Source organism: Myiozetetes cayanensis, unplaced genomic scaffold, assembly GCF_022539395.1.
Source record: "Myiozetetes cayanensis isolate MyiCay16 unplaced genomic scaffold, myiCay2020 scf4, whole genome shotgun sequence".
NCBI lineage: Eukaryota > Metazoa > Chordata > Aves > Passeriformes > Tyrannidae > Myiozetetes > Myiozetetes cayanensis.
In genome coordinates this window covers 49,836,187-49,862,781 of record NW_026087631.1, presented here as the reverse complement: position 1 = coordinate 49,862,781, position 26,595 = coordinate 49,836,187, and the positions used below count along the sequence as shown (strand labels likewise).

Sequence of the window (26,595 nt, the reverse complement as noted above, 5' to 3'; positions counted from 1 at the left end):
TCGCAGTAATAAGTGATGGCCACAGGAATAGTCCTGTGGGACTGAAAGCCCCTTTAGGAGATCCATCACCCTGAAGGACAAAACAAGAATAAAACTAAACTCTTGGGGATGCCAGCAGATAATAAACAGAAGTACAATGCTGGGGACAATAGGACTGATGTTTTTGTGAGAGGTTGGTCTACTGCTGGGAACAATTTATCAAGACTTATGTGACTTCACTGAAAGATGAAAAAGACTTTTTTTTTTTTTTTTTTTTTTTAAATCTGTATCTCTGAAACATGTTCAGCTTCTGAGAAACCTGCCCACCCTATTTACTGTGCTTTCCATGGTGGTTTACCATGCTTTCCACTTGCTGGATAGTTTTCACAGTTGTTAGGTCACAGATTAGTTATTTGCCATGATACAGTGAAATATCTACTTTCATACCTTTAAAAGCAACATAAGCTAAATTCTTTGGCCTCTGAGTAGAGGACAAAGCATTCTTGTTGCAGAAACTCAGTATCGTATCAAATAACACAAGCATCTCAGCTGCTGTGCAAGCAGTGATGTTATTACAGCTAAGTCTGCAATTTTCCAACATGCACTGAAGCCCTTTGAGATGTTCAACAACTTCAAGCAACATCTACAGAAGCAGAAACAGACTGCCCTGAATTTGCTTTGCCCTCACTGCAAGCTGCAGGTACCTGAAATAATCTCAGAGCAAGAAGCAAGCCAACATGGTCATAGTGCATCCAGGCAGGCACCAGCCTGATGGGGCTTGGCCACCTCAGAGTTTGGGTCTGTCTGCATCCAAACACGTGAGTGCAGGAGTGCGGGAAACAGCACCAGAGGGAGAATAGGAAGAAAGAAGTGTGTAGAAATGGGCCTGAAAGAGACTGCTTTCATCTGGATGTCCTCATCCAAAGAGGGAGAATATGGCAGACAAACTTTATTATGGAAAAGGAAGAAGCATGAAAAAAAAAATCTGTGTAGGTGGAAAAATCAAGAGCAAAAAACCAGGTAAACCTGTCATGGGTGGCTGAGAAATGAAATAAAAAATTAAAAAATGATTGGACTAAAACACATGTTATCTTGAATCTATGGCTAAATTCTTATTAGAAATATGCAGTGGGCATCTGCAATTAAAAACTTATTTTTGGTAGCAAATTTGGGGTATAACATACAATAATGAAGTTAAGGACCAAGATATAAACCTAGCTGAGGAAACAAGCCTGAAAGCATATTTTGCAAGAATGTGTAACCATCTAATACTGAAAGTGCTTTCATACAAATGAAATGAGTTTCACTGGTGTTTGCTTTCCTGAAAACATCTTTCTTATTTTTCCTTTCATTATTTAAGTAGGATATGGATACTTTCAGACTGAAACCGCTAGTTTTGAAATACCTTTAACATTAAAAATTCAATTAAAAAAACCTAAACCAAACCAAACCAAAACATGAAAACACTCTTTTGAGAGACCGAAACAATTCTGTCCCTTTTATTTTTTCAATTATCCTTTTGAAGGCTGTGAAATGCAAGGTGCTGCTTCATAAGAACAATTGTGAGTAAAGCTGTATCTGTTAATCAAAATCTAAACTTGCATAACTGGAAAAAAAAAATAGGAGTCAAGGCATAGAAGCACTTCAAGTTGGGTTCTGCTTTGCCTAATTTTGCAACAGAGTCAAGTCTAACTTGATCATTTTGTGTAATTGCATATTGGTCTTTTCTGTATTTTTGTCCCCATCACTGGGGCTCTCATGTCTTGATTGATGAACCACCCTATCTTTTGCCTTGATACACAACATTGCTCCACTAAATTCAATTTTGCATCCTACTATTCAAAATATTTTCCCAGTCAAAACCATCAGCTCCTTCCTTCCCTGCCCCTCCACTGCCTCTTGCTTCTTGCCCAGAGATCAAACACAAATACCTTGGTTTCACTGCAAATATTTCAGAATTTAACCTTCAGGCCCCTCTCCCTTCGTGTCCTGTGGACACCAGAACAGCTTAGGAGAGGAGGAAGAGTGAAAATGTTAACAGAGAAGGAACACTCCCTCAAAAGACACTGTTCAATTCCTAAGGCTTATCACAGAAAAAGGACATCCATAAAAAGGTGCTGGTTAGATTAGGAACAGAGGTTTTGAAACAGTACCCATATACTCCATGGATACCGTGTCTTCCCACTGACACATTGTTTCATTAATCTGCCACCTTTGGTGAGGCTGTGGAAGCTGAGCACCCTGGGACTCCTCTTTTTCCAGCCATGTCACAGGGCACAGAGCACATCCTCAGCTCTGAGCTGGCCCTGCAAATCTGGCACCTTGGGAACCAAAAGAAGTCCTAAATGTCTTTTAATAGACAGAATGCATGACCATGGGGGTAGATAAATACTGTAAAACAAATACAAACATTTTTTAAAAGTCTCTGATGAAGGTGTCCATAAAAGATGTACATTTGGTGTTGCTTCCTTGCAAAATAATGCCAAAGGACCAAGTGCTACAATACCTTTAGATTTGGGAATTTAAAGCAAATCAACCAAAACCAACCAACCAACCAACCAAAAAACCAAACCCTCTCACTGACAAAAGAGAGATTCCTGTCACCTAAGATTAGCAAGGGTATTTGAACTCTAAACTGATAAAGCAGACATGATTCCTTGCCAAGATTACAGCTCCATAAAGGACTTCACTACAATTTGAAATTTTAATTTTTTCAATACAAAAATTTAAAAAAAAAAATCTAATCAATTAAAATTCTGTCTCCTCTCAAAAAAACCCAAGAAGGTGAGGTCCCAGAAACATCATGCAAACCATTTGTTACTAGTCTGGTTTCAGGAGCTAGGAGTGTTCCTTGATCTCACTATATATGCTCTATTACAACTGGGCTGAGTTAACTTCAGGGGTCTTTCAACTTTTAACAGCCCTAAACATAATTATTAAATTAGAGAGCAGATAACGAAAGCCTACTTTCAGATGGTCCATTTTCCATTCAAAGACTTCAAATGCTCTAAACTAAGAGGGTGATTCTCTTTCCACTTCACAGTAACAGCTATTCTTTGTGCCATTTCCTCCCACACTGAGCTTTCAAGACTATGAACTGGAAAAGAAATTTGGCAATACTGAAAAGCATGTTGTTGTAGGCTTTTTGAATCACTTTTCTGTTGGGTAAGAAGTATTTTTTTGTTAGGGATACAAGCTGCTTTAAAACCACACTACTGATGGAAAACAACTTTATGAAATTTGGATATGAGCACATAATTTGTCTCCCACACACTCAGGTTCCTTAAGTTTTTCACTTTATTGCCAAGCTCAGCATCTAGTAAGTCAAAGAAACTCCTGGCAAGCAATTTCAGAACACACATGTTGAACAATTTTTAAGTCACAGCTCACAGGCAAGCATCATGTCTGTACTGGGTTCTCCTACAGGGTTGTCATCAACTTCTGGTGGCCTGGGGCAAGAAAGTGAGACTAGGACAATTCATGCAAAGTGCTATTAAATGAAAGAAAATTAGGACAGAATATACGAAGAGGGTACAACTGGAAGAAAGAAAGGTCAGTGGCAGCAGAGCACAGAAGCCCTCAAATTAGCCTGCCATAAGCCCGCTGGGCCATCTGTGTTGCAGGGAGAGAGTGCTGCCACCAGTTTCTGGAACTGGGATGCTGTGGAGGAAAGTGTTTCAAAGACAACCAAAACCAAAGTGCAGAATGTAAGCAGGGCATCAGCTTGTCCAGCAACTGATTCAATGAGGAAACAGCCCTAACCGTGCACACACAGCACTCTCTTGGGAGGGGAACACAAAACAACTACATGCCCGCAGCGAGGGGAGCCTTCTGAACCTCCAGGACAAGCACATTCACAACCCTGAAGCAGGCCCAGTGATGCGTTTGGTACAGAACCTTAATTTTTAAGAACTAAGCCATGCAGCCATAGTTCCGTCTACTTAGAAACCGACTTTTATTCTTGCAGTTGGTAGAGGGTGAGAGAGAGGGTTTGTTCTACTTTGGTGGCTTATGAAACCAAACCAAATATGTGGTACAACAGGTCCAGTACGTGAGCAATACCAGGCTGTGTGAGCATTTCGCTTAGGAAAGCTATATTAAGACTCTGAAAGAAACTTGAGTTTTAAAATCTGGTTTTAGCCACAGCTCCTTTCATGCTTTTGAAGATCTTTAATTAAAACAACAATTAGAGATTAACAATATCTGCTGTTGTTATAGGCCAATGACTCAACACACACTGAAGGAAACCCCTTGTAAAGGCTCTGCAGCACTGTGCTTTGCAGCAGTCTGTCACATAGCACCAAGAACACTGAATTAAAATTATAACACTTAAAAAGTTATTTTCCAATTTTCTGCTTCTGCTAGCAAACAAACTGCCAGAGACAAACTCAACGTTAGACTGAACTGATTTGTTCTACTATAACAAGCTCCCTAATAATCCTCTTGTGACACTACCTGTGCAACAAACTTGGGATACATGAGCTCCAGAAGATTTCTGCACAATGAGAGAGGAAGGCTTTGACTCTTCCTGTTGTGAAACATACTCAGCGGGTGACAGGAAGAGGGTGAGCACGGAATATCATCACGTCTGAGTTTAGAAGTGGATGGGTGGAGAAAATCAACTGCCTCTTCTGAGGAAGCACCCCTACACATGAAGAATTGTGGAAGGAGCCCCTTTTCCTTCCAGAGGCAGCAGTGAGTTCATCTCTTACTTACGTGCATTTTCATTTTGTTAGCTACGGTTGTTGACATCATGACACAGCAGATGATAGTCACCAGGATGAAGTAAAGTGCGTACATGAAGCGGGTGCTGGTTGACTGTTTTATCTTTGGGCAGCATTTGCAGCACAAGGAACAAGCGGCAGTACCACAGCAGCAGGCCAACTGGAAAGTAAGACAGAAAAACACAAGTCAAAAAACCACCAAAGAACTCCAGCTTCAGGTTTCTGTTGCAAAAGTCAGAAAAGAAAGATGGAAGACTTCTTGTAAAATGCTAGAATTTCTCAAGTTCTCTCCTCCCAGCTGAGCAGCATTTAACTGAAAACAGACAGTCTTATTTATGAAAAATCACTAGTTTTAAGCTTTCTTTCACCCATTTGCTAAGGATGAAAGAATTAAGGATGACAGAATTCCTTGTATATTTGAGTTCTGTTCTACCCACAACTTGGGTCCACAAAGACAAAAACCACAAAGCATACCAAAAAGCATGTAATTACCTTATTCAACAAGGAGAAAGGTATGAATAACTCCTGAAAGGAATTTAGCTTGATGCTCATTACTTCCTTGCTGTCAACAGTATCATTAACTATCAAAGAAGATGGATTCACCTTCCCTGCCTTCTAATTTTAGAAAAGTTATATATAAAAATATAAATGTAAGCCTTATTTTTATACATAAGGCAGCAATGTCCTTGGCCAGGCCCTTCCTTGCAATAGGTAGCAGCTTCATATAGTCTCTGTGCTTAACCCACCAGCCATGACCACAGGAGGGTTTTTGGACACTAACAGGCAGCCAGGAGCAGGGAACTTCCCTTCCAGGTCTCAGTGCTGCCAAGACAGAGTAACCCCACCCTGCTGTACTCCCAATTTCAAGGGGTTCCCTGTGGCTAGGTAAGGTGCCTGGGACTCAAGCACACCAAGGCTGCTTTTTCCCAGTGTTTCCTAAGCCTCTGGAGGGGCCATGGAACATTCAGAGGGCCTTCTGCTTTCAGTAAGCAGTTGTACAAGGTGGATTCTTCCCCAGGGATTCAAAATGCACATGTGCCATATTTAGGTCATCCAGGTAAACCTCACTGGCTTGTATTTGCCATCAGGCTCCAAACCATCACATGCTATTTTCCTCCCAGGACACTTTCTCTTCCAGGAGCAGTGACTTGTATGATAAGGAGAAGGGTGTTTGCAGACACACATATCTGATATAACTCCACAACCAGACTGATTGATCAAAGAGCCCCAAATCATTTTGATGAAGTGTCTTTAAAAGACTGACTCTCAGCTTATCATTTCCTTGCCATGTCTACCTCTGCAACACTCCAGCTTGGGCTTCCTGCCTTCAGCCTTGCAGAAAGGGGGTGACAGACAGGTCCTTCCCTTCCTCAGCAACAGCTCTTCATTTTGCAGAAGACATAAAATGGGAGCAGTCCAACCCTGCTTCCACATTGCTATTCTCTCATTTCACTACCACATATCATGTAGAGAAGGGGCCTCAGAGCACACAGCTGCTAAAACTGCTGCGAAACAGAAATCCTCCCCAAAACACAAAGCTCTAGCTAGGCAGATTAGACAGCATGGACTGGAAACTAAAAATACTACATGCAAAAGTGCATCGTGCAAGTATACTTTCAAAATAGAAGGCAGTGGTGGGCTAATTGGCAATTTTAATTTTTACATGTATTGAAATTAAGTTACCTTTTACAGTATCAACACAGCTCCAGGAAATAAGGAAGCTATGGAAAATTACCAATTCAGTAAGCAAATGGAATAATAAAATTCGAAACAAATGCATACTAGAAAAGTATAATCCACCCACTTCAGAATTAAGTGGGAGAGGGGGAGAAGGTTAAGTCTAAAGGTCCTTTGAACCTGAAAGGATTTGGTATCAGTCAGATCTAAAGTCTCCACAATGAACTTCCACTGCTGGCCTGACCATACCATCAAAAACTGCAGTATAGAAGTAAAAAGGTATGCAGCTTTGGCATTTGTGAAGGGAATAACATTTTCCTACACCAGGTGCTAGAGAGCTGTGCCAGTAAAATCTCATCTACATCCAGCAACATGTCTGCTATTCTACTTCTTGATCCCTGGAGCTGCTACTTAGAACAACAAATGCTTAAATAGAATATATAGCTCATTTATGTACTGCTCCACATTACTTAGGTTTTAATGATAGTTTCTAATACTGAGCACATACCCCATAAGTTGCAAATTTTGGTCAAAAATACCAGTATCTTCACCTTCTTTCAGAAGCACCTCTTTAAGCAGTCTAAGTAGCCATGGAAACCATAGAAAGTTGGTTACATTATTCAGCCACAATCCCAAATTTGGTGTTTGGGGCTTTTTTGTAGGGTTTTTTTGTCTCTTTCTTTTTTAAACTCCAGTTATAACTAAATACATTGTAGAGTAAGCCAAGAAGAAATAGGTGTTATCCAAAAATAAATGAGAACAGTCTCTATCCCAAAGAGTGAGATGCTGGCCATATCCTACTGACCCAAGAAGTTTCAAAGATGTTATCTTTGGGTGACAGACTTCAAAACCCACATATACAAAGAGTTCTCTATTAAAAAGTTGCAGTCAATGTGCAGCTACGCTACACAGATCCTCTGATGCTACATACTTTACTGCAGGTATGGCCCATCACACTTCACCTCTGCCTTTTGACTGCAGCAAGTCTTGCCCAGGGGCTAAAAACCCACTTCAGCACTTGAAGCACTTCAATCCAGTAACAAATTCTTCTCTCGTTAAAAAAAACAGGCTGGGAAAAAAAAGCAAGTAATGTCAAATCTTTTACAGATTTAGCTTATCATTAAATAGAAACTCCTCCAAAGAATATGTTCTGCAGAAGCAAGATGCTGTGCAGTTTTTAGGACAGAGACAACACAAAAAACAATCAAAGGTCTGTAATCACTGCCAGCTGGCAGGCCTTGAAAATCCAGGTCTATACAGTCCTTCAAAGTCATCTGATCCTCCCAAGCCCTGGGTCTCCAAAAGCCAAGTGGAATAGCATCTGAAAGTCAGGCTTCTCTGGCAGGAGTCTGTCATGCTGCAGCAGCTTCTGGCTTTGAGTCCCTCTCATGCAAAGGCTCTCACAAGTCAAGCAACAAGCATAGCCACCCCAGCTCCCCCTCCAGCTTTACATCTCCTCACCAGGTAAACATCACAGTCTGACAATAATTAAAACACTACACAAATATTTATGCTTTCCATAAATCCTTACCACCAGCCAGCTCCCTCACGCTAATCTCCCATGACTCCAAGTCTCCACAACATAGATCAGCTGCCTGCTTTGTTCAGTGCTACTCTTTTGGAGTTCAAGGAAGGTATGGTGCCAGTTTGCCTGAGACCCAAAAATCTGAAATCCTAGTATACTTGAAAACAGACTGCTCCAGGATTTGAACCGCCTGGATGATGGCTGACTTGACTGGTTTCACAACAACAGCTGTGGAAAGATGTGTGGGGAATTTTTCTGTTGAAAAATATTCAAAGCACAGTTTCACAGACATTTCTTCTGGTAGCCAGGCTGGCTTAAAAGCCCCTACCTCTCCTCTCGTCTGCCAGCCCCTCACTCATTCCTTCTGCCGCACCAACACCTCACTAGCTCTGACAGTCTTATCTTGTGGTGAGGGTGACTAAATAAAGCAATCTACTGTCTAAAAGAAAGAAAAAAAGGGGGGGGTAAGGAAAATGAAAAAACTACATATCAATACTTTTCAGCTGCTGATCTATTATTCAACAGTAGCAATGGTTGTACTATTTCACTTGAGGGCACAGTGGACAGGTAGGAGGGGAAAGTAGAGGTGAATGACTTGCAGCTGTCCTGAATGCTTTCACCCTTCTCTGAACAGATATTTCAGTGGCCTTTTCCTACTGCCTCATTCGATTAGAGTGCAGGGGGTTCAAGCCAATGCAGAGGAACAACAATTTTTACATCCACACAGAGAGAAGCAGAAGTGAGCAGATATGTAACAAGTTTGTGCAAACCACTCTTCCAAGTACAGGTAGGCCTGGACATATTGCACACTCCCATGTCCAACAGCCTCGGACGCATCTCTGGTTAACAAGAGTTAGACAGTTTAACAAAACAGGGTCAAAGTGGCTTATCAACTTGCACACAAACTGTTGGTTACCTACAATGAATACTCCACCAACATACCCTTAACATCTGCCATACACTCAATTCTTTTTTGCAAGCTGTGATACAATCTGATAAATCAGTGGAATGAGGTGTGAAAGTAGCCTTAAGCACATATAACTCTTCTCATACAAGAGTGAGAAGTAAGTGAACATGCCCTGCCTGCTGCTTTTGTAGAAACAGTGACACTTTCAGAAGGTATTTTCCACATGTGTTTCCAAAAAGATCTCAGAGGTCTTAAAAAATACTTGGCTTAACCATTAAAACAAAGTGAAGAGTTTCAGGATCACAGCCCAGAATAGCCTATGGTATTTTTAAACTATACAAACCATTGCTTATCACAATAAAGCACTTCCTTTCAGGAGAGTTCAGCAGAAATCGTAAAAATCAAAGGGGATAAGAGCACAATGAGGAAAAAACCTTCAGATTTTAATGAAATGAAGACTTAGCAGCTTTTTATTTCTTCCCTCCTAACTGACAGCCTGGCCAGAGCATCGGAAAGAATGCATGCCTGTCCACAGAGCACAGGAATGTGCCTTGCTGAAGCTTTTTGTCATAGGAGCCTAGAGCAGCTTAGTTTTTCATGCACTGCTTGACTACTTGATTACCAGCATTATCTGGGCCATAAGATTTGCAGATAATGCAGTCACTGAGCTGTTAACAGTGTTTATCAAAAACACCCAAACATCTACTCTCACAGCTACAGGCAGCATCCAAGCAGACTGGACAGGTAAAGCAGCCAGCCCTGCATGAATGATGTCCTGAAGAGGCTACACACTTGCCCTTGCTTGGGCTTTTGGTTTCAGGGAAGAGTGTCTGGAATTTTGTTAGTGCTCTGATGCCAGGTGTCCCAAGTGTTAGGAGCTGGTCTAAGATTGTTATTGAAAACACACCGCTGTTATGTACATGCATTTTCCATAGGCTTCTTCAACCAGTCACATGATTACACAGGGGTTTGCCCCTCAGAAATAAGTAAACTCACGAAAGAGACTTTATTTTATCCTACATCTGACTTAACTGGCTTTTCATTGCTTCTTATTTAATATTCAGACTCACCATGTGACTTAAGCCAAGAGATTTTGTGACCAACATACCACTTAATCAACTGATGACCTATTTTAAAGAGCATGTCTCACACTGCAAACTTTGCAAAATTAAAACAGACTTCAGAGAAAAGTCATGCTGGCCCAGGCACTGCCAGAACAATGTTTTTGAGTGAGGGTTTCCTGCTCTGAAGTGAATTTCCAAAGCAAGGGGCTTGTGCCTTGCACAACAGGGCAGAACTATCATAAGCACCAAGCAGCCCAAAACCTAGGCAAGAAAGCAGCATCTAGGACATGTACATGAGGGTTAAAGAGCTAAAATGTGGATGAGCCACTGCCAGGCACCGGCAGAGCTGAAGTTAAGCTGTACAGGGGATGATTAGCTTCTGTCTCTGTGCTCAAACATTACCAAGTGGTGACTCAGCTCAGCACTGGAAAACAATGTCACTGCAAAATGTCTATATTCGAGCCTGCCTAACTGCTCTTCTCCTGATAATTTTGGAAAAATCAAGACAATTGTTTGGTTTGACCTGAGCCACACAGTGTATCACATCACCCAGCTCCTCAGTAGTATAGCTATTTTCCATTAGCACAGACCATCTGGATTTGACACCAGCATGAGGCAGACTGCCTGTCCCTCTGGTTACTCACATCTGCCACTGAAAACAGAATAGAAACCCCCACCTTCTAATTTGTCTGCTACAGTTCTCCAACACTGATCCTTAACGAGGCTTTCTTCACTGGCTTGAAGAGCCTTTCAATTACCTCGTCTTTTTTCTCTGCTCATCGACATAAAAATCCAAAACATTTACCCTCAGTCTCATTTGAAGGCTTTAGGACTTCTCTCAGCACTTAAGCTGTTGAGGGTTTTTTTCTGCATCCCTTCAAGTCTGCCCAGTCCCTCCTACAAAAACATGCCAGTTCGACTGCATACAGTCGCAAACAGTCGAACTCCTTCGAAAAACTTCCCCCAGCATGCAGCCACAGAGAGAGTGAGACTTGGCTTGCAGCACTCCACGCTGTGGGAACAGCCTGCCCTTCACCCACACCTTGTGCAGACAACCAGCTAGATGGTTGTACTTACAAAGTTGTATTTTATTTATACTGGGGTCATGCTGTTTGAGTTACATCACCTTCCATAGTAGCCTCTGCTCCACCAGCCCTTCCGTCCTGCCTGTGTGCTTTTGGGAGCAATTTTAAATGTACTGTCAGGTCACCGATAGAAACAGACCTGAACATGAAGATTCTTTGCATTGATCCCTTGCAATTCTTCACTGAGAACACACTCCACTGGGTAACAGGTTTAGCTGTCCTTTCCTATAATTTCACATTTCAGTTTTCTCATCTGCAGGTAGTTTAAACTAATGCTGCAGTCACTTCTCTCACTTTCTGACTTGAGGAACAAACCCCAAAACTCACAGAGTACTGAAGCAGGTATGTTTATTTACAGCGCTGGGTGCATGGAGAATAAATTTGCCTACCGCGCACACCTACTGCCTTTGTTCAGCTTCTTTCATGTGATACAATGTTACATATGCATTAATTGTGTTACATATACATTATTTGTGCATTAGCTGTGTCAGCAAATTCCTGAAAATTGGGAGGGGAAACCATTAACATACACCACTCCTATAACTCTGCCTCAGAATGCCCCTTGGGGGTCTTCACTGAGGGTCTTTTGGATGAAGTAAGAAGTCTTCCTCAGCTCTGAACTCTTCACCTTTGCAGAGAACTCCTGAGCTGGCATTGGCCGCTCACCTCAAAACTGGTTTCATCTTGTCTCTTTCTCTCCGAGCCCCTCTTTATCAACCTTCAAGGTCTCCCTCAATGCTCCTTATCGAAACTCCAAGGTTTTTATTCCTGCTAGAATCCTCATTATAAAGTTAACCATATACTGTCTGCAAGTTAGCATAAGCAAGCAAGGCTCTATTCTAAATTAACAGTATTCTATCTAAAAATTAGCTCTAGTAGGCAACTAAGGCTACAATCTTTTGTCATCACTTTATATTTGATCACCCCTTATTTCACAGCAGAGGAGCTACTAACAGAGCTGGAATATGAAAGACAAGGCAGTAATGGCAAAGTCTGACATTTGGGGCCATCACTTCATATCAAGAGAAGATTTTCTCCAGGTTAGCTCTGATGTTCAAGACCACGACTCTAGAGGTACAATAGCACATATAGATACAATGTGGTGTATCACCAGGTACACAGAACAAAATGCAGGGCAGTAACTGCTTAAGTCCATGTACCACGGGAGTGAAAAAGCAGTTAAAATGAAATTTTCATATGCATTGACTCAAAAGCATATAGCTGGAACAGCTGCTTCACTTATGAACGGACAGCTCTGAACTGTTCCAAAAATATGATGGTTTCAGTACTGAGTCCGAGATTTTAGGGTAGGGAGTTAAAAAAAAAAAAAAAGACACGAACACTTTGTACAGAGCGACAAAAGCCAATACATTGGTACAAGACATTAATTATTTCTCACCGAATTGTAAGAAAGATGTTTCAGCCTAGATTGATTTCACAATAGTCACACACTTTTCTAGACTGGCACATTCAAAAAGGAGGCTTGCTGTTGCTTTTCCATGAGCATTTTTAAATATAATGCCTTTTTGAGACATATCCTGAATAGTATTCCTGAATCACTGTTTTGCCAGTAACTGTAACAAGCCAAGGGAAAAACCTTCACAAGAGACAGGCCTCCTCATAAAACATTAAGAACAATTCCTGTCAAAACTCAGTACCAGAGCTTACATATTGTTACATTTTGGATTAGTCCTACTGAACAGAAGGAAGAGGAAAACTTTACATTTTCAGACTGTTAACATTTATATGTTTAATACTTCAGCATGCACTACCTCTAAGTGCTGGAAGGTTCAATCACTAAACTGCAAACATTAGTCACAGCATAGTTATCAGTAATGAAAATGATAATAACATTGCTGGTATGTAAGACTCCCTTCAAAACAGGCACAGAGCCGCCTTCCCCCCAACATGCCATCACAGGCACACGTTACAGTGTACCCCACAGCTCTGGCTGGCTCAGTCCTTCATTGCCTCATGCTGTAGCACATGCTGATGCTGAACCAAGTCTCTTGGGTGACTTGAACAATGCAGCAGGTTAAATTCAGTCGGTAGAACGGTTTATTACTGCCTAAAAATCTAGGCAGCTAGGTACGACAAAACATATCAGGGCCTGCACAGTCGAGAAAAAAATGGAAGCACTACTGAGAAAGAAGTGGAAGCACTGTTGACTTCAGTCTTTGAGAAGTACATTGGAAGTGACCTAAGGTCCAAGCATCTTCACATGGCTAAGCTGAGAACACCATCCAGCATCAGCATGTGTTTGGGATCACAGGAGTCACTAGCTCCGGATGAGACCTTCAGCTTACACTGTAGTCATAGCTCAAGCTTTCATTCCATTGCTTCCCTGAAATAAGTATCTCATGCCCCCACAACTGTGAGTGCATCCACTGTAATGAAAGTCTCAATTACGGGAAAAATATATCCTGGAATATCTACACCTGCAAAAATTAAAATAAAAGTAGCAGTTGTATTTAGGTCCTCTCTGCAAAAAAATACCCCCTTGCCCTTAAAAGTAAGGGCCCTACTCTCCCACTGCCTTAATTTCACACCTGTAGAGTTATGGGTATTTAAGCTGTTTCTTTACACCCACAATGGGATGCAAGAGAAAAAGGCTAAAAAAAATAGGCAGCGATTGGAAAATAATCAGGAATGAGAAAGACTATCTTCTGCCTCTTATACAGTGACAGGGAAAGGTTTTCAACTGTTTTGCCAGTGGACGAGGGTCGCACAAGAAACACAGAACCAACTTTAAAAAACAAGTGTATAAATTTACTATAGTGGAAAATAGCAAAGAATTACAAAAGAAGCAAAGAATTACAAAAGGATGAGCTTCGCAATGCACCTAATCATCACTACAAAGAGTGTCTATAGTGATCAAGAAAAACACATCACCGGTCACCCTAATACATCACCATCATACCCAGACCTGCAGGTCAGCTAGGGACACCCAATCACAGCAAAGGGCCGGAGAACCACTCCTGGTAACCGGGAAATTGTATGCAGTGCGTCTACTCAAGGTGAGGTCTCCATCTTTGCTGTGAAAGGGTCCAGCTTTTAAATTGTCAAACAAACAAGCTTATGGTTGCTTATTTAGTGAGGTAAATGTCTGGCTTTCTTTTCTCCTTAGGTTTCACCTAAAGCCTGGTCAAGGCTCAGAGGAAAATCAAGGGTGTCAGTTGGGACCAACTGCTGTTGAATGGGGCCAACCACCTGCTTCCATGGCCTTGACTAGTTTCTAACTACAGAACGATGGATACATTTACATCTTAAATTTGGACCATCTACTGTTGGACAAAGCCAGCTGCCTACTTCCACAGCCTTGACCAGTCTCTAAACACAGAAAGATAGATATATTCATATCTCATTAATGAACAGATACAAATCCTCACTGGTATCCTCACTGATAAGCGGATACCAATATATCTCGCTAACAAGCATACATGTTTACACAGGTGGAGTCTTATCATATTACGTATTTTACTAATGATTATACAGAATTTTGGCTAATGAGCAGATACATGACTAAATAATAACATTAGGTTGGAAGGTTCATCTAGAGGTCAGCTCTGGCTCAGGGCCTGTTTTCAGGCCTCAGCACTTCACCAACCTAGCGATGCAATGTTAAATGATACAACAGTTACAGGACCTCACTGCCTTTTGGTCACCTTTCCCTCCCTTTCTGATCACTTTTGAATCCAGCAGCAAATTTTATCCAGCTATGGTAGGCCAATGGGGCCTCAAAGATATGTTCTTACAGTTTCCTTGAAAAGAGGCAAAAGTTTCAGCAGAGAAAAACGATCTCTCAATCCTGAGGAAGAAAAAGGCTTAAACATGAGCTCAGTATTTATCAGAAAGGCAATCAGCATGAGGTACCAACCTCAGTGGACAAAGCTGCAGAATAACAGGTTTTGCTAATTCAGTTATTCAGGAAACCATTCCTTTAAAGCAAAAACTCTGTGTTTCTGCAAATAGGGAAAATAGGTCTTCCCCAGTCTGTTTTTCCTGCATTAGGTTAAGTGAAGTACACTACAGTATTCTACATCTGACCTCAGACAGCTAATTTCATCTTCTCTTATGATTAATAATAGCAGTGGTAGGGGTGTGGAAATACCCACAGGTAAATATTCAGGTTTAACACACTAAACAAACCACTCTCACCCAGGAAGACCACTTGCAGAAGAGATGTGTTTTGGGGAACACTATGTGAGGGAGAGCCAGGAACACCACCAGCATCATCCCACAGCACTGCAGCACATCACAATACGCATACTCCCCACAGTGCTCCAGCAACCTCAGACGACACAAACCTGGATGGGGGTGAGAGAACCATCCTTTCCACCACAGAATGACAAAAGGAGACTATGGGAACTGCAAGCCCCCTTCTCAACCTGAAGATGCAAACAGGCGGTGCCAGGGAGACAGGCAGCCCAGAGGGTACAGGGGTCCCAAAAGCTATGGGCCCCAGAAGTCATGAGTGAGGTCAGTCTTATAAATATAGATACATGCTTCTTTTTTCTCCCCCTCTAAAAAAGGGAAAAAATCATAATTAGAGGTCTGGGTATAAAATTGAAATCTGATACTCTAACTTGTGGCATATCTCACTGTATATACTACACGATATGATTTCTAAGTGCAGAACAGTATTAAGGACATCACTCAAGATTTAGACCTACAAAAATAGGTTCATGTGCTTTAATAGCTACCAGTTCTAATTGAAAAATCCATCTTCTTGAACAACCCAGCTACCATACACTGTCCCCCCAAAATGAATGTTAATGATCTCAATTACATTTATTTAACTCTGGAAAAAATATTCATTGTAATAAAGATTTTCTGCAACAGCTGCTTTCTGTAACCATGATCTCAGCTTCATTCTCCTGAGAATAACTACTGAAGAAAAGCCAAATGTAAAATCCTGTTTCCTGTCAATTTAAGCAGATGTTTTTATGTAATCAAAAGCATTGTGGAGGCCCAAGCCAAACTGTATTCTCACTGCATTCTCAAAATAGGTCTACCAATGAAACACTAGCAAAAGAAGAAATATTTAGCAAGTTTATTACAGCTCAGAAACCTAAAAATCACAATTGTCTTCAAAACAAGGTTGTACATCGCCCAATAAAAAACTGCAGAAATTAAAGTTTAGAAATGGCCAAGTTCCTTCAAAGAAAGTTCCCAGGATCTACCTGGCAAGGATGCAGGTCACACAGTAATGTTCACCAAGATTATTTTAAATAATTCTTGAGTGCAAAATCAGCATAACCAAAGTACATTGAAGTTTGGCAGCTTGCTGCTATATCCTTTAACAACACGAATCCGGGCTGCAAAACCTGAATGCATTTATTCTGACAGAAACCATCAACCAGACAGATAGCACAGTTTGACCTAAAATTAAAAGTACTAACCACTCATTGTCTTCTCATCAGGAAATTTAGCTGGTATATGAATGGAGCAAAAACACATAGTCAAGTCATGTTAACTTACAACAAAACTCTGATATGAGCTACAGACATCCACCCACGGTAACTGTACCTAAACAGCTCAGAAAGACAATGCCAAAGTTCGCAGGCAGTTCTAGGAAAGCAGATCCACAGAAAGAGAGAGGCATACCCAAGGTGTCTAAAGGGCAAAAATACTTCCCACAAAAAATCCTCACACTACAGGATATCAAACCAATTAAACTAGTATATTTTAGGAAAAAAGCAGGGACCCAACATGAATGTTGTTTTTCAGAACTCATATAAAGTTCCATCTTTCCTCAAGCAATTCTCCTTTGTTTCTGGAGATACGGTTAACTTCATCTTTAGGGGAACACTGAAGGAGTGGCCAAATTCCTTCTTGATTTTTCCAGCTTCATTAACAGTACCCACAAAACACTTGAGAGAGCTTGTTTGAGCCAGAAAGAAGAACTTCTATTCCTTTTGGTTTTCTTGTGTATTAATCATGTTAAAGAAACATCCCCTCATCAAGGCTGGAATAAATCAAGTCACAAAAGCAAAGACCATTTTTCATTTTTAAAATGTAATACTGCATGCTAATGAAACATGGTTTATGCCATTTATCACCTTAGCCTATAAAAAGGTTGTCTGCACTATGTTTGCTGGTATAACTCCGGCAATATGCCGTATTTACCACAGATAAGTCTTACATCAATTGCAAGTCCTTATTCTTTTTAGAATACATCTTCCCAGGGATTTTTGGCACTATGACTGCATCCACTTCAGGGCTTTTGCCTCATCTGCAACGACACTAAGGAGTTCAGTTTATTTACAGACTCCAAAATGACATATCAGTGTCAACAAAACACATTACTATCAGAGATTACTACGTGGGGTAGGGACAGAGGCTTTAAGAATGTCACAGAGGTAGGTCACAGTAAAACCATGCCATTCCCCATTGAGCATCACAACAGTTTCATCCTCTTGGTATTAAACTACTTCTCCAGGAGCTACATCAAAAAAAGTAATGAAAACACAACAGCCATGAGCCACTGCAGTAACATTACCTACTAACAGCACTTCACTGAGCTGCTCTACAACTTGTTTCACATGCTGCCAAAATGGATGTGAAACAGCAGTCAGGGAGGTCCCTGTTTCTAGAGGAATATTAGCAAGTGCAGTTACTACTCTCACCCACAACCACCCAGTGCTGTTTAGAGAGGTCCAGGGCAGCTCCCAGGGCAATTGAAGGCAAGCTAAGTACTTCTACCATCCCACTGAAGATTGAAAGAACCATAGACAGAAGTCCAAATCTAGCTTGGGATTTAAACCTTCAGGAAAGATATGATTTTTTTTCCCAGGTGGGTCATACAAAACCAAGAGAATAATCAGATGCTGAGGGTGGGTAAGGTGAACAAAGCAATAGAAATATCAACAGAATTAGGTATTTACATATGTAGAACAACAGTAATAAGTTCACTGGTTAGTCTGTCGCAGACAGGAAAAATAACAACGAGTTCCTATTGCAGTAAAGGAGATTTAGGAAAACGAAGCACAAATAAAGTAACTGGAGAAAATGTTTAACATCACACCAGAGAGATAATTGTTAGAAACAGGAGTCCTTCCCTTGAGTGCAACCAAGGATGAGATTTGGAAGGGGCCTCAGAATCACCCACCTCCTACAAGCCATGGTCCTTCGTCCATAGAACTAATTTAAGCAGGAAAACAAGTGCATTGTGGTAACATATGGAGCACTGAACCCCCACTCCACAGATGTTGAACAGTGTAGGTCCTGCCCTGCCCTCCATCACCACTTACTGTCATCTTTCACTTCCTCTGCCAGCACTCGAACACGCTGAATCGCTTCACAAGCCAAATGTAAAGGAGTTTGTGAAAGGGTTCGAGGTCTGGCAGGAAGCCTGGGGCTAGGAGAGAAGTTAAGACCATTCCAATTCTTATATCATGAAGGTCTCATCTCCCCACCACCTGGAACCAATGACAATTACCCAACCGACCCTCGTAGGTCTAAGCGATCTGTCGCTCATTTGGGAATTCCTCCTTGCCGTGCAAAGCTTTGGGAAGGCCCCTTTCCATGTCGGCGCCTCCATCCGCATGCCGCTGCCCTGGTGCGGACGACGGCGAGTCCAGCACACACCTCGGGGAGACGTGCCGCGTGCAGCTTCCCTCCCGAAACATGAGGGGAATCTACCCAGGGAACGGCAGAAACGCCGCTTGGAGCACTCGGTGAGCCCGGACGGGCACTGGCGCTCACAGCCAGGGCTGCTGTTCCCCTCCCGCTCCCATGGCCCCGGGCAGCGCGGCTCGCAGGGGGTCTGCGGGGACCGCCGAGAGCTGCGGCCCGGGGGCAGCCCAGGGACCGACCCCTGGCCCTTCTCCGCCCCGACTCTCCGGGTGAGCGGCGGCCCCTCGGGCCCCGCTGGGCGCTGCCCCGGGATCTCGGTCCCCGCTACGGGCGCGGAGCCCGCAGGCCGGCTCCCTGCGCCCCTCGCCCCGCACACCTGCCGGGCTCCCAGCGCCCCCAGCCCCTACCTGGCCGGCGCAGCAGCGGGCGGACATGCTGGCGGTGCGGAGTGGCCCAGCTCTCCCGTGGCTGCCGCATGCGGAAGGGGGACGGCTGGGACGTCCCGGGCTGGGCAGCCGAGCGCGGGGAGCCGCAGGCGGGGCGGTGCCGCCTCCGCCCGGCCCGGCGCCGCCGCCGCGCCGCTTCCGGTGTGTCGTCAGTCCGTGTGAGAGCGGCGCTGGCCGGGGCTCGCAGCGCTGCCCGGGGCTCGCAGCGCTGCCCGGGGCTCGCAGCGCTGGCTGCAGCGGCGACACGAGAAGCGGGTGTCTGCCCGGCCACCCTCCGCAGGCTGCCCTACTCCCAGCGACACTGCCGGGATCACCTGCCTGCTCACATAACACCTGGTTTTGGGCTGCTGGAATTTAATGAATTCAGTGGATGATGCATTTGAACATTTGGATCTTAAAAGACTAGGCATCAAATTGAAGTTTAACGCAATGGTGCACGAACCCCGGCTCCGAACTGCTGTGCCGCATCCCACTGCCCGCACCTGCATGAAAAAGCCATGTTTCCTCAAAGGACAGCTGGAAGGCTTTCTTCCAGCTGGTCTTGCTTTCCTAACAGGAGCCAAGACCTTTCCCAGTGTTTCAGAAACACCTTTTCCAGCATCAGTCGCCTCTAACCATGTGCAGTACTAGGCAGGAGCTTAGGATTTCCTAACTTCCATGTGACAATAGGAATTTGCAAAGCCAAATTCCCACAGGAATTACTATTGCAAAGCCACCAATGAAGAAGCAACGAAGATCTCAGTGGAAACACTCACTCACCTTGTCCACTTGCTGGCCTCTGTGTATGTAATGCACTCTATAACTATTCTAAACTTTATTTCTAGTCTTAACTGCCCCTACTTCAGGAATTCAGTGCAATTAAAAGCTATTAACCTGCATATGAGTACATACATATAGATAATTAGCAACACCTACCAAGGAAGATGATGGATTGCAGGATGTAAATCCCCTTCCTCTTTCCTCATATGTGGAAAGCTGATGCTCTACCAAGTGGATCATATGATGAATCAGCATTACATAATTTAGTATTATATTGGGGACTGAAGAGAACAGTTACCACAGGGGTACAGTTAATAAAAAACAGCCAATGTGCTTTCTTTTTAATGGTGCTCTAACAGCTGCATATACTCAGAGACAGGGTATTAACCACTCTTATCAGATTAATTCTGTCAACCAAATGGTTACTAAGCTGCAAAGGACACAGCCTGCAGGTTTCCAAGAGGACCTCAGCATAGTTCAGGCACTGATGTGGCTGATGCTTCCACTTCGTAGGAGTAGCAAAAGCCCCAGCCTTAGTTAAGGACTCCTCAAATCAGGACTGGGGTTGGAGGCTCAGCAGACCTTGTCCTTTCTCCAGAGGCAGGGCTGTAGAAATAGGCTCAAGAATTGAACAACACACAGGAAAGTAGTGTGGCCAGCCAACAGGAAATGGAAAACCACTTGTGTTTTTAACTTTTAAACACAGTCAGCCTCCTGAAGCATGTGGTTAAGACATGGGAACACACGGATCACAGGACAGTGAGAATTCAGAAGAACTGTAATCATCTTCTATTTCTGTTCCAGACTTCTTATACAATTGCAAGAAGCTGACTAGTCAGGCTTTGCTTAATTTCTACATCAGCAAAATCAACTCAAAACATGAAGGAGAATCTGAGGTTTAATTTAAAAATGAAACTGTTATACAAAGTAGTGCAGGTGACATATGGGCATGGTGCAAGAGTATGAGTGGCTACACCATACGTCAGCATGACTGTGATAGCAAGCAGCAGTCACTGGGTGGGGAACGTCATTAATTCACTGCTCTGTGCAGGTCTGTTAATGCCAGCCAGCACTGTTATCACAAATCTAGCTTCTTCACTAAAGAAAACAGCAGAGCTCTGTAATAGATTTTCCAATCACTGAGAGCACCTCAGAGCCTTGGGATGTGTCCTTGGCTTTTTGGATGAAAAATTTGTCACCAGAAAGACTTGAACTTCCTGCTGTGTTGCTGACAAACATTACACAGGCTAATAGCAAAGCAGTGTGCAGATGTTACTGCATGAAAAGAACTGCCACTCTATTCATGCATCAAACATACATTCTGAAATCAGAGAAGGCTAATCTGATTTACTGACCTGAAATCTCAACCAGTAATTCCTGCCTTAAATTGTTCTTTTTGGCAGGGGGCCTCTTTGAAGAGATGCTGATTCTGATTTAGCGCTTTCAAGTGACAGGGAATTCACAGCATCAGTAGGGAAAGGCAAGATGATTTGGCCTTGCTTTGCGTAAGTTATTTTATGAACATAGACTTACAGAGATTTAATAAGTCAGGTAGAATAGGGACATGGAATGTTGCCACAGGAAGACAGCCAAGGAGCACCCAGGGATGGAGTTAAAACTCTGGTCTCAGTTCAAGTGCCAGGGAGTGACGAATGAAGGAAAGTGCTCAGTTAGAAGTTGTAACTGTGTGACAACTCACCAGAAAATCCCTGGTCAGAAGCTTGTTGTGCCCTAGGAACAAGCCCCTTTCCTCACCTGTGTGTGCACAGGCAGGGTAGAGTAGAAAACCTGAACCCCCAGGAGCATGTCACTTTGAGCCACTTACCTTCAGGCAGCCTACAAGACATCCAGCCCATTTTCATACACACCAGTGACCTTGTGTGGCACATCAGCTTTGCTCGGGTGACCAGGACAGATCCCAGGTCACCCTCAGATCCCACCTGCAGTTTTGCTACTCGACTCATTTCCACATGGATTGTTGTTACAGAAGCAGAGATTCTCACATACCTCTTCTCTGTGAGAATGTGGTATTACTACCTGTAGTGAGAACTCAAAAGTGGTGATGCAAAAAGCTTTTGGGCATAGCACATAGAAGGCTTAACAGGAAAGCTCAAGGACTGCTTCTTCAGTACTCACACAGCATGAACCAGATCAGTGTATTTTAGGATAACATGAAGAATTGAGCTGTTTTATTCACACCTTCTGAAATCAGAATGATGCTTTCAATATTACATAATTTCAAGATTTTTCAGTAATTAAAGGGGTTTGGTTTATGTCAAATGGCAAAGTGAAGAGCACAAAAAGTCTGCATCCAGTGAGGAGAAATGTACCACTTGGCTGTTTTTCAGATGAAATGAAATATGGAAACTTTTTCCCAATGTAAATGCAAGCAGAAAGAAAACAAAACCAGAGTGTCACATACTGTAGTGGCCACTTACTTAAAATCAGTTCTTTTTTTATAGTGTAAATTTAGACTTTGTATACGTGTTAAAATAAAAAAGGCATGAAATTGCTTTTCAAGTAAATGTATATTTTGCTTGAGCCTAGCAATTAGTCACCAGGTTATGGGAAGGGGGGGAAATGTCTGTGCATGCAAATGCATATGTTCTCGAAACCACTGCTCAGATTTCCAACCAGACCTCTAACACAGCCAATTACCTAACTTCTGTAATGTTTGCTGTTACGTGTGGAAAAGGTATTCCAGTACCAGGGAAGCATCATGAAAAGGTGTCATCAGACAGTATAAATTACTTATTTACCACCTCTAGTTTTACTTGTGTGTGCCTACAAGACCATATTTGTCATGCAGTTTAGGTAGCTGCAGACCATAATAAACTCATGACTTTCTCAATTTTTTTCCAAGTATGCACCAGCACCTAGGCTATGTACCACTTCTCCCCACATTCTCCTGCGTAGCCAAGGGTTTCCAGAAGCCTTGACTTTTGGGCATCTTCCAAAAGCCAGTGTATCTAGGAATCATGCCAGGAGCACCTGGCACAGCACAGCAGACCTGACAAAAAGCAAGTGAGAATACCCCAGTTGTTGTTACTGCTGTGAGTAGATGATCACCCTCAACACTGCACACAGAGCTGTGGAGAGGGATACAGAGCAATTGTAACAGCAATGCGAGCACTGAAGGATCTGCCAGTGCAAGGCACAAGCAACCTGCAACTATAAATCCCAAGGTGCAGTACCCATGTCAGTACACATGGGACCTGACATACACGTAAACTGGCCCTTTCAGAGCATCAGATTGATCGAAATGCTAAATGGTGGTATCTTCTACTGTATCTTTATTAGTGTTTTGTAATTAACATAAATATTTTCTACTTGGTAGTAGTTACTAATTTTTTAAAAATTATCCATGCATTTAAGTATTCCAATTTAGTTATATTCTGGTCAAATGAAACTTATTAGACTTTGAGAAAAAGCATTTCACAGCACTTGAAAAGTTTAGTATTAAAAATCCCACAAGGCCGGTATTTCCAGGCAACTTTGCTTAAAAAAACCTATTGTTTGAGAACAGAGTTTAATAAACTGCTTGGTAGTTTTTTCACTCCAGTGTTAATTTAGAGTGGATTAAGACTGGCATTGTCTATTAAGGAAATGCACCAATTAAACCTTTCTGAGGAGGTTAATTTTTGTAACGAAATCACGGAAGAGTGGTATTGCACAGCTTTGCACTGAACTCTGTAAGTGCTGCATTTGCACACTCTTTGTTGACCCTTTTTAGCACAACACCATCCAATGCCACTTATGAATGTCATTTTTTCTGACCTCACAGCCACTGGATGCAGTACAGCTTTTCCTGCCTAATCAGGACTTTTTTACATGATGTCTCAGGTTTCTCAGTCACAGCTAAAACCTTTACCTTAGAAACAAGTGACACAGACATTTAACTTGGGTGATGCTAAGGAAACATTGTGCTGGGAGAAAAGGAGACAGCAGCACTTCCTAGCATATTTACACATTTCTGACACTCAGGTAACCAGCCAGCAACAGGGAATCTGGTGATGGCTGGGAAGCACTAAGTTTTACTGGAGTTAATGAGGGATATATGGAAGAAGGGAAGATGCCTGCATGTCCCTGACTTACCAGAAAAAGTCAATATTAAGGATCTTATTAAAGAAGCTCTACAAGAATATTAAGTTAAAGAGGCTCAAGCTGAGCAACAACCCAATTCTCCACTCCTACAAGGAGCTTCAAGCTTGCAGAATGATGATTCTCAGAGAGACAAGCAAGCATTAGGCTAACACCAGACCATTTTTACCACATCTAACTATCTGCCTTATTTCTCTGTCTCACACAGCCTCCAGCATCAGGGAAAACCCATCTGGTTGTAAATCAGTATTTCAACTCCTGCAATTAAATCTGATAGATTAAAATTGGTTTCTACCATCATATATAAAGATAAAAAAACATAGTGGCACTGTCTTTCTGCACTGTTGATTTCTTCAGGATGCTTATGTGAGAGATCTAGAGGAAGCTCCTGAACATACAGGTAAATTTAGAGGAGTAAGAAAAAGAGTTTTACATTTGACAACCCAGTAGTAGACTTCCTCAGAATTGCTAGATTGCAATGACTTTGATAATTATCTGTTGATTTTGACAGCAAACTTTTAATTTTTTTATTTTTTACTTTAAATTAATTCACAGATGGCAGACTCATGCAAGACAGCTTAAGTATTCTTTGAGGATACCTGCCTACCAGCCTGGCTCAAAGTGGAAGTTTCCCAGAACCAAAGCACACAGCTCACAACGTATCGTTAAAGTATGCTTACCATAATTGTCAGTGTCACAGGAATAAACCTCTTGTGGTAGGCAATAAACTACATTACACTAATGCTTTCTAATTAAGAGTGAAGTGCCTCCTCTCCTCCTTCCTTCTCTGCACATCATTCCATTCATCTTAGTAATGAATAATATTACTATGAAGATTTCTGGGCACAATTTGAACCAACAGCTCTAGAACAAATGGTTTCAACACTGACAGCCTCTGTGCTGACCACATAGCAAGCCCCTCAGAAAATCCTCATGCAGGACCTTCCAGCCTGTGGATTTGATACTTTGGAAGAAAGAAACAGAGGTCCCCCTTCCCCCCAGTGCCTTGTACCTTTATTTGAAAGGGTAAGAGTTTCTACAAAGAAATAAATAGAAATTTTCTGAATAACTTTCTCACAAATAGAAAAAAAAATGAAAATGCTAGAATTGTACACAGAAATATGAGGCTAGTACAACAGCATCAAAGCTGATATTTTATTCTAGCTCTACTTAGGGAAGCTTGAAAATTACAAACTAGCATAAATGTGATGAAAAGTTTGGCCAAGTGGAACTCCCAAGCTAGCAAGAGTTGCTTCTGGAGTCTTCCTTATAGTGGTGAGCTAAGGAGGAACAGGCTTAATTCCCAGTACATCTTTGGTGAAATGAGGATCAACAGAAGGTTCTCCTAGGCAGTGCAGTATTTTGGAGCCAAGAGAGACAGCAACCATGCATGTCTTTTTCCCAGTCTCTCACACTACTGGATATCAGCAAGGTGTACGTCAAAATACAGCCTGCCAAAAGTGTTCAAAGACCTCCATGTCGTAGAAGTTTTTGTATCTCAACCCGATACACTATATGCAGACCTATCCCTGGTTTATACTGTAATTTTATTACAGGCTTGTGGAGAGAATAGCTTAACTCAAAGATAAAGTTTACATAGCTGATTTAACATGCAAGGGGGAACAGAGGGATTAAAAGAAAAGTAAGCCAAACTATAGCCTCTTTTGTAAAGATTCCTTCCTTCTCTCAGAGTACTAACATGTCACAGGTGAAACATGCTCTGTAAAGGAATCATTACACTGGACCACAGAAAGTATAAACATTTGTGCATCAGAAGAAATGGCTGAGCAGTACATGAAGTAATGCAAGAGAATAAAAACAATAACAAAAGTCAAGAAGACAGGTAAAAGCAAAGAATTGGCAGCACTGCCTGGAGCACATCAAGGCCACACCATGTATAAAAGCACACCAAAAATGCAAAGCAGCAACTTCATGTTAAAACTTAATTTGGCTTCTTTGTCAATACAAAAAGGCTGCAGGGATCACACAGCATTAGCATCAATCAAGAACCAAGGAGACAGATAAGAATGTGAGAGCTAGCAGTCCTTGTTCTCCATGCCACACTACCACAGCTAATCCTGGTATCTGTGAAAAAATGAAGTCAGTTTTGTTAAAAACAAAACTTTCTGTATTGTGTGCTCATACAATGAGTTTTGCTACATTAATTGTGTCAGCAAAGTGGAAGAAGAAAACAAGGTTCTCATTCAATTATATAAATAATACCAGCAGAATTCATAGAAGTCACTCAAATTCCCTCAAATATCTAGGTAAATCCCATCATATTTGCAAAGAGGAGTACTAACCTTTCAGGAAGAAACAGCAGTAAGGCATAATAAAAATATGGTAAGGGTAGAAGAACTGTCTCAACCCAAGAGAGAAGGCATTTATAGTATGTTCCTGTTTGCTCAAGTGCACCACTTAGACTTTTGCTCAAGCATGCACATTGCAGGCTGAAACCTCCATTGATTTTTCCGGTTCTGAACAGAAGCCAAATAGATTGTAGCAGCTGTATATTCAACAATTTGGTGTGATAAGAAACAGACTGTCAATGCCAAAGCATGATTAGCATGATATAAAGCTTACAAACTTACCAAGTCATGAGTTAAGTAAAACAATATTTAGATGACTGATTGCACATGATTCCATATTATATTTACAATTATCCAAAAGCCTGAGATCAAGAAAAAAATATTGTGCTGAAAGCTTCTCTAATCTTATCATACTCTATGATGTACATATATTTTATCTAT

The 26,595-nt window shown here is 42.1% G+C and overlaps 1 protein-coding gene across 8 annotated transcripts in view; it reads right to left on the bottom strand.

Moving 5' to 3' along the window:
* The window catches only part of SERINC5 (serine incorporator 5), a 73,519-nt gene that overhangs the window by 44,352 nt on the left and 2,572 nt on the right, over positions 1 to 26,595 (bottom strand). For 7 of the 8 annotated variants that reach the window (XM_050330087.1, XM_050330091.1, XM_050330090.1 and 4 more), the window contains exons 1-2: positions 18,947 to 19,060; positions 4,696 to 4,863 (exon numbers count right to left, since the gene is read on the bottom strand). In XM_050330087.1, the coding sequence (XP_050186044.1) occupies positions 4,696 to 4,863; positions 18,947 to 18,973 (195 nt within the window). In that variant the 5' untranslated portion in view covers positions 18,974 to 19,060. Of the gene's footprint in view, positions 1 to 4,695; positions 4,864 to 18,946; positions 19,061 to 26,595 lie in introns of those variants that run through there. The other variant, XM_050330095.1, reaches the window with a different exon arrangement.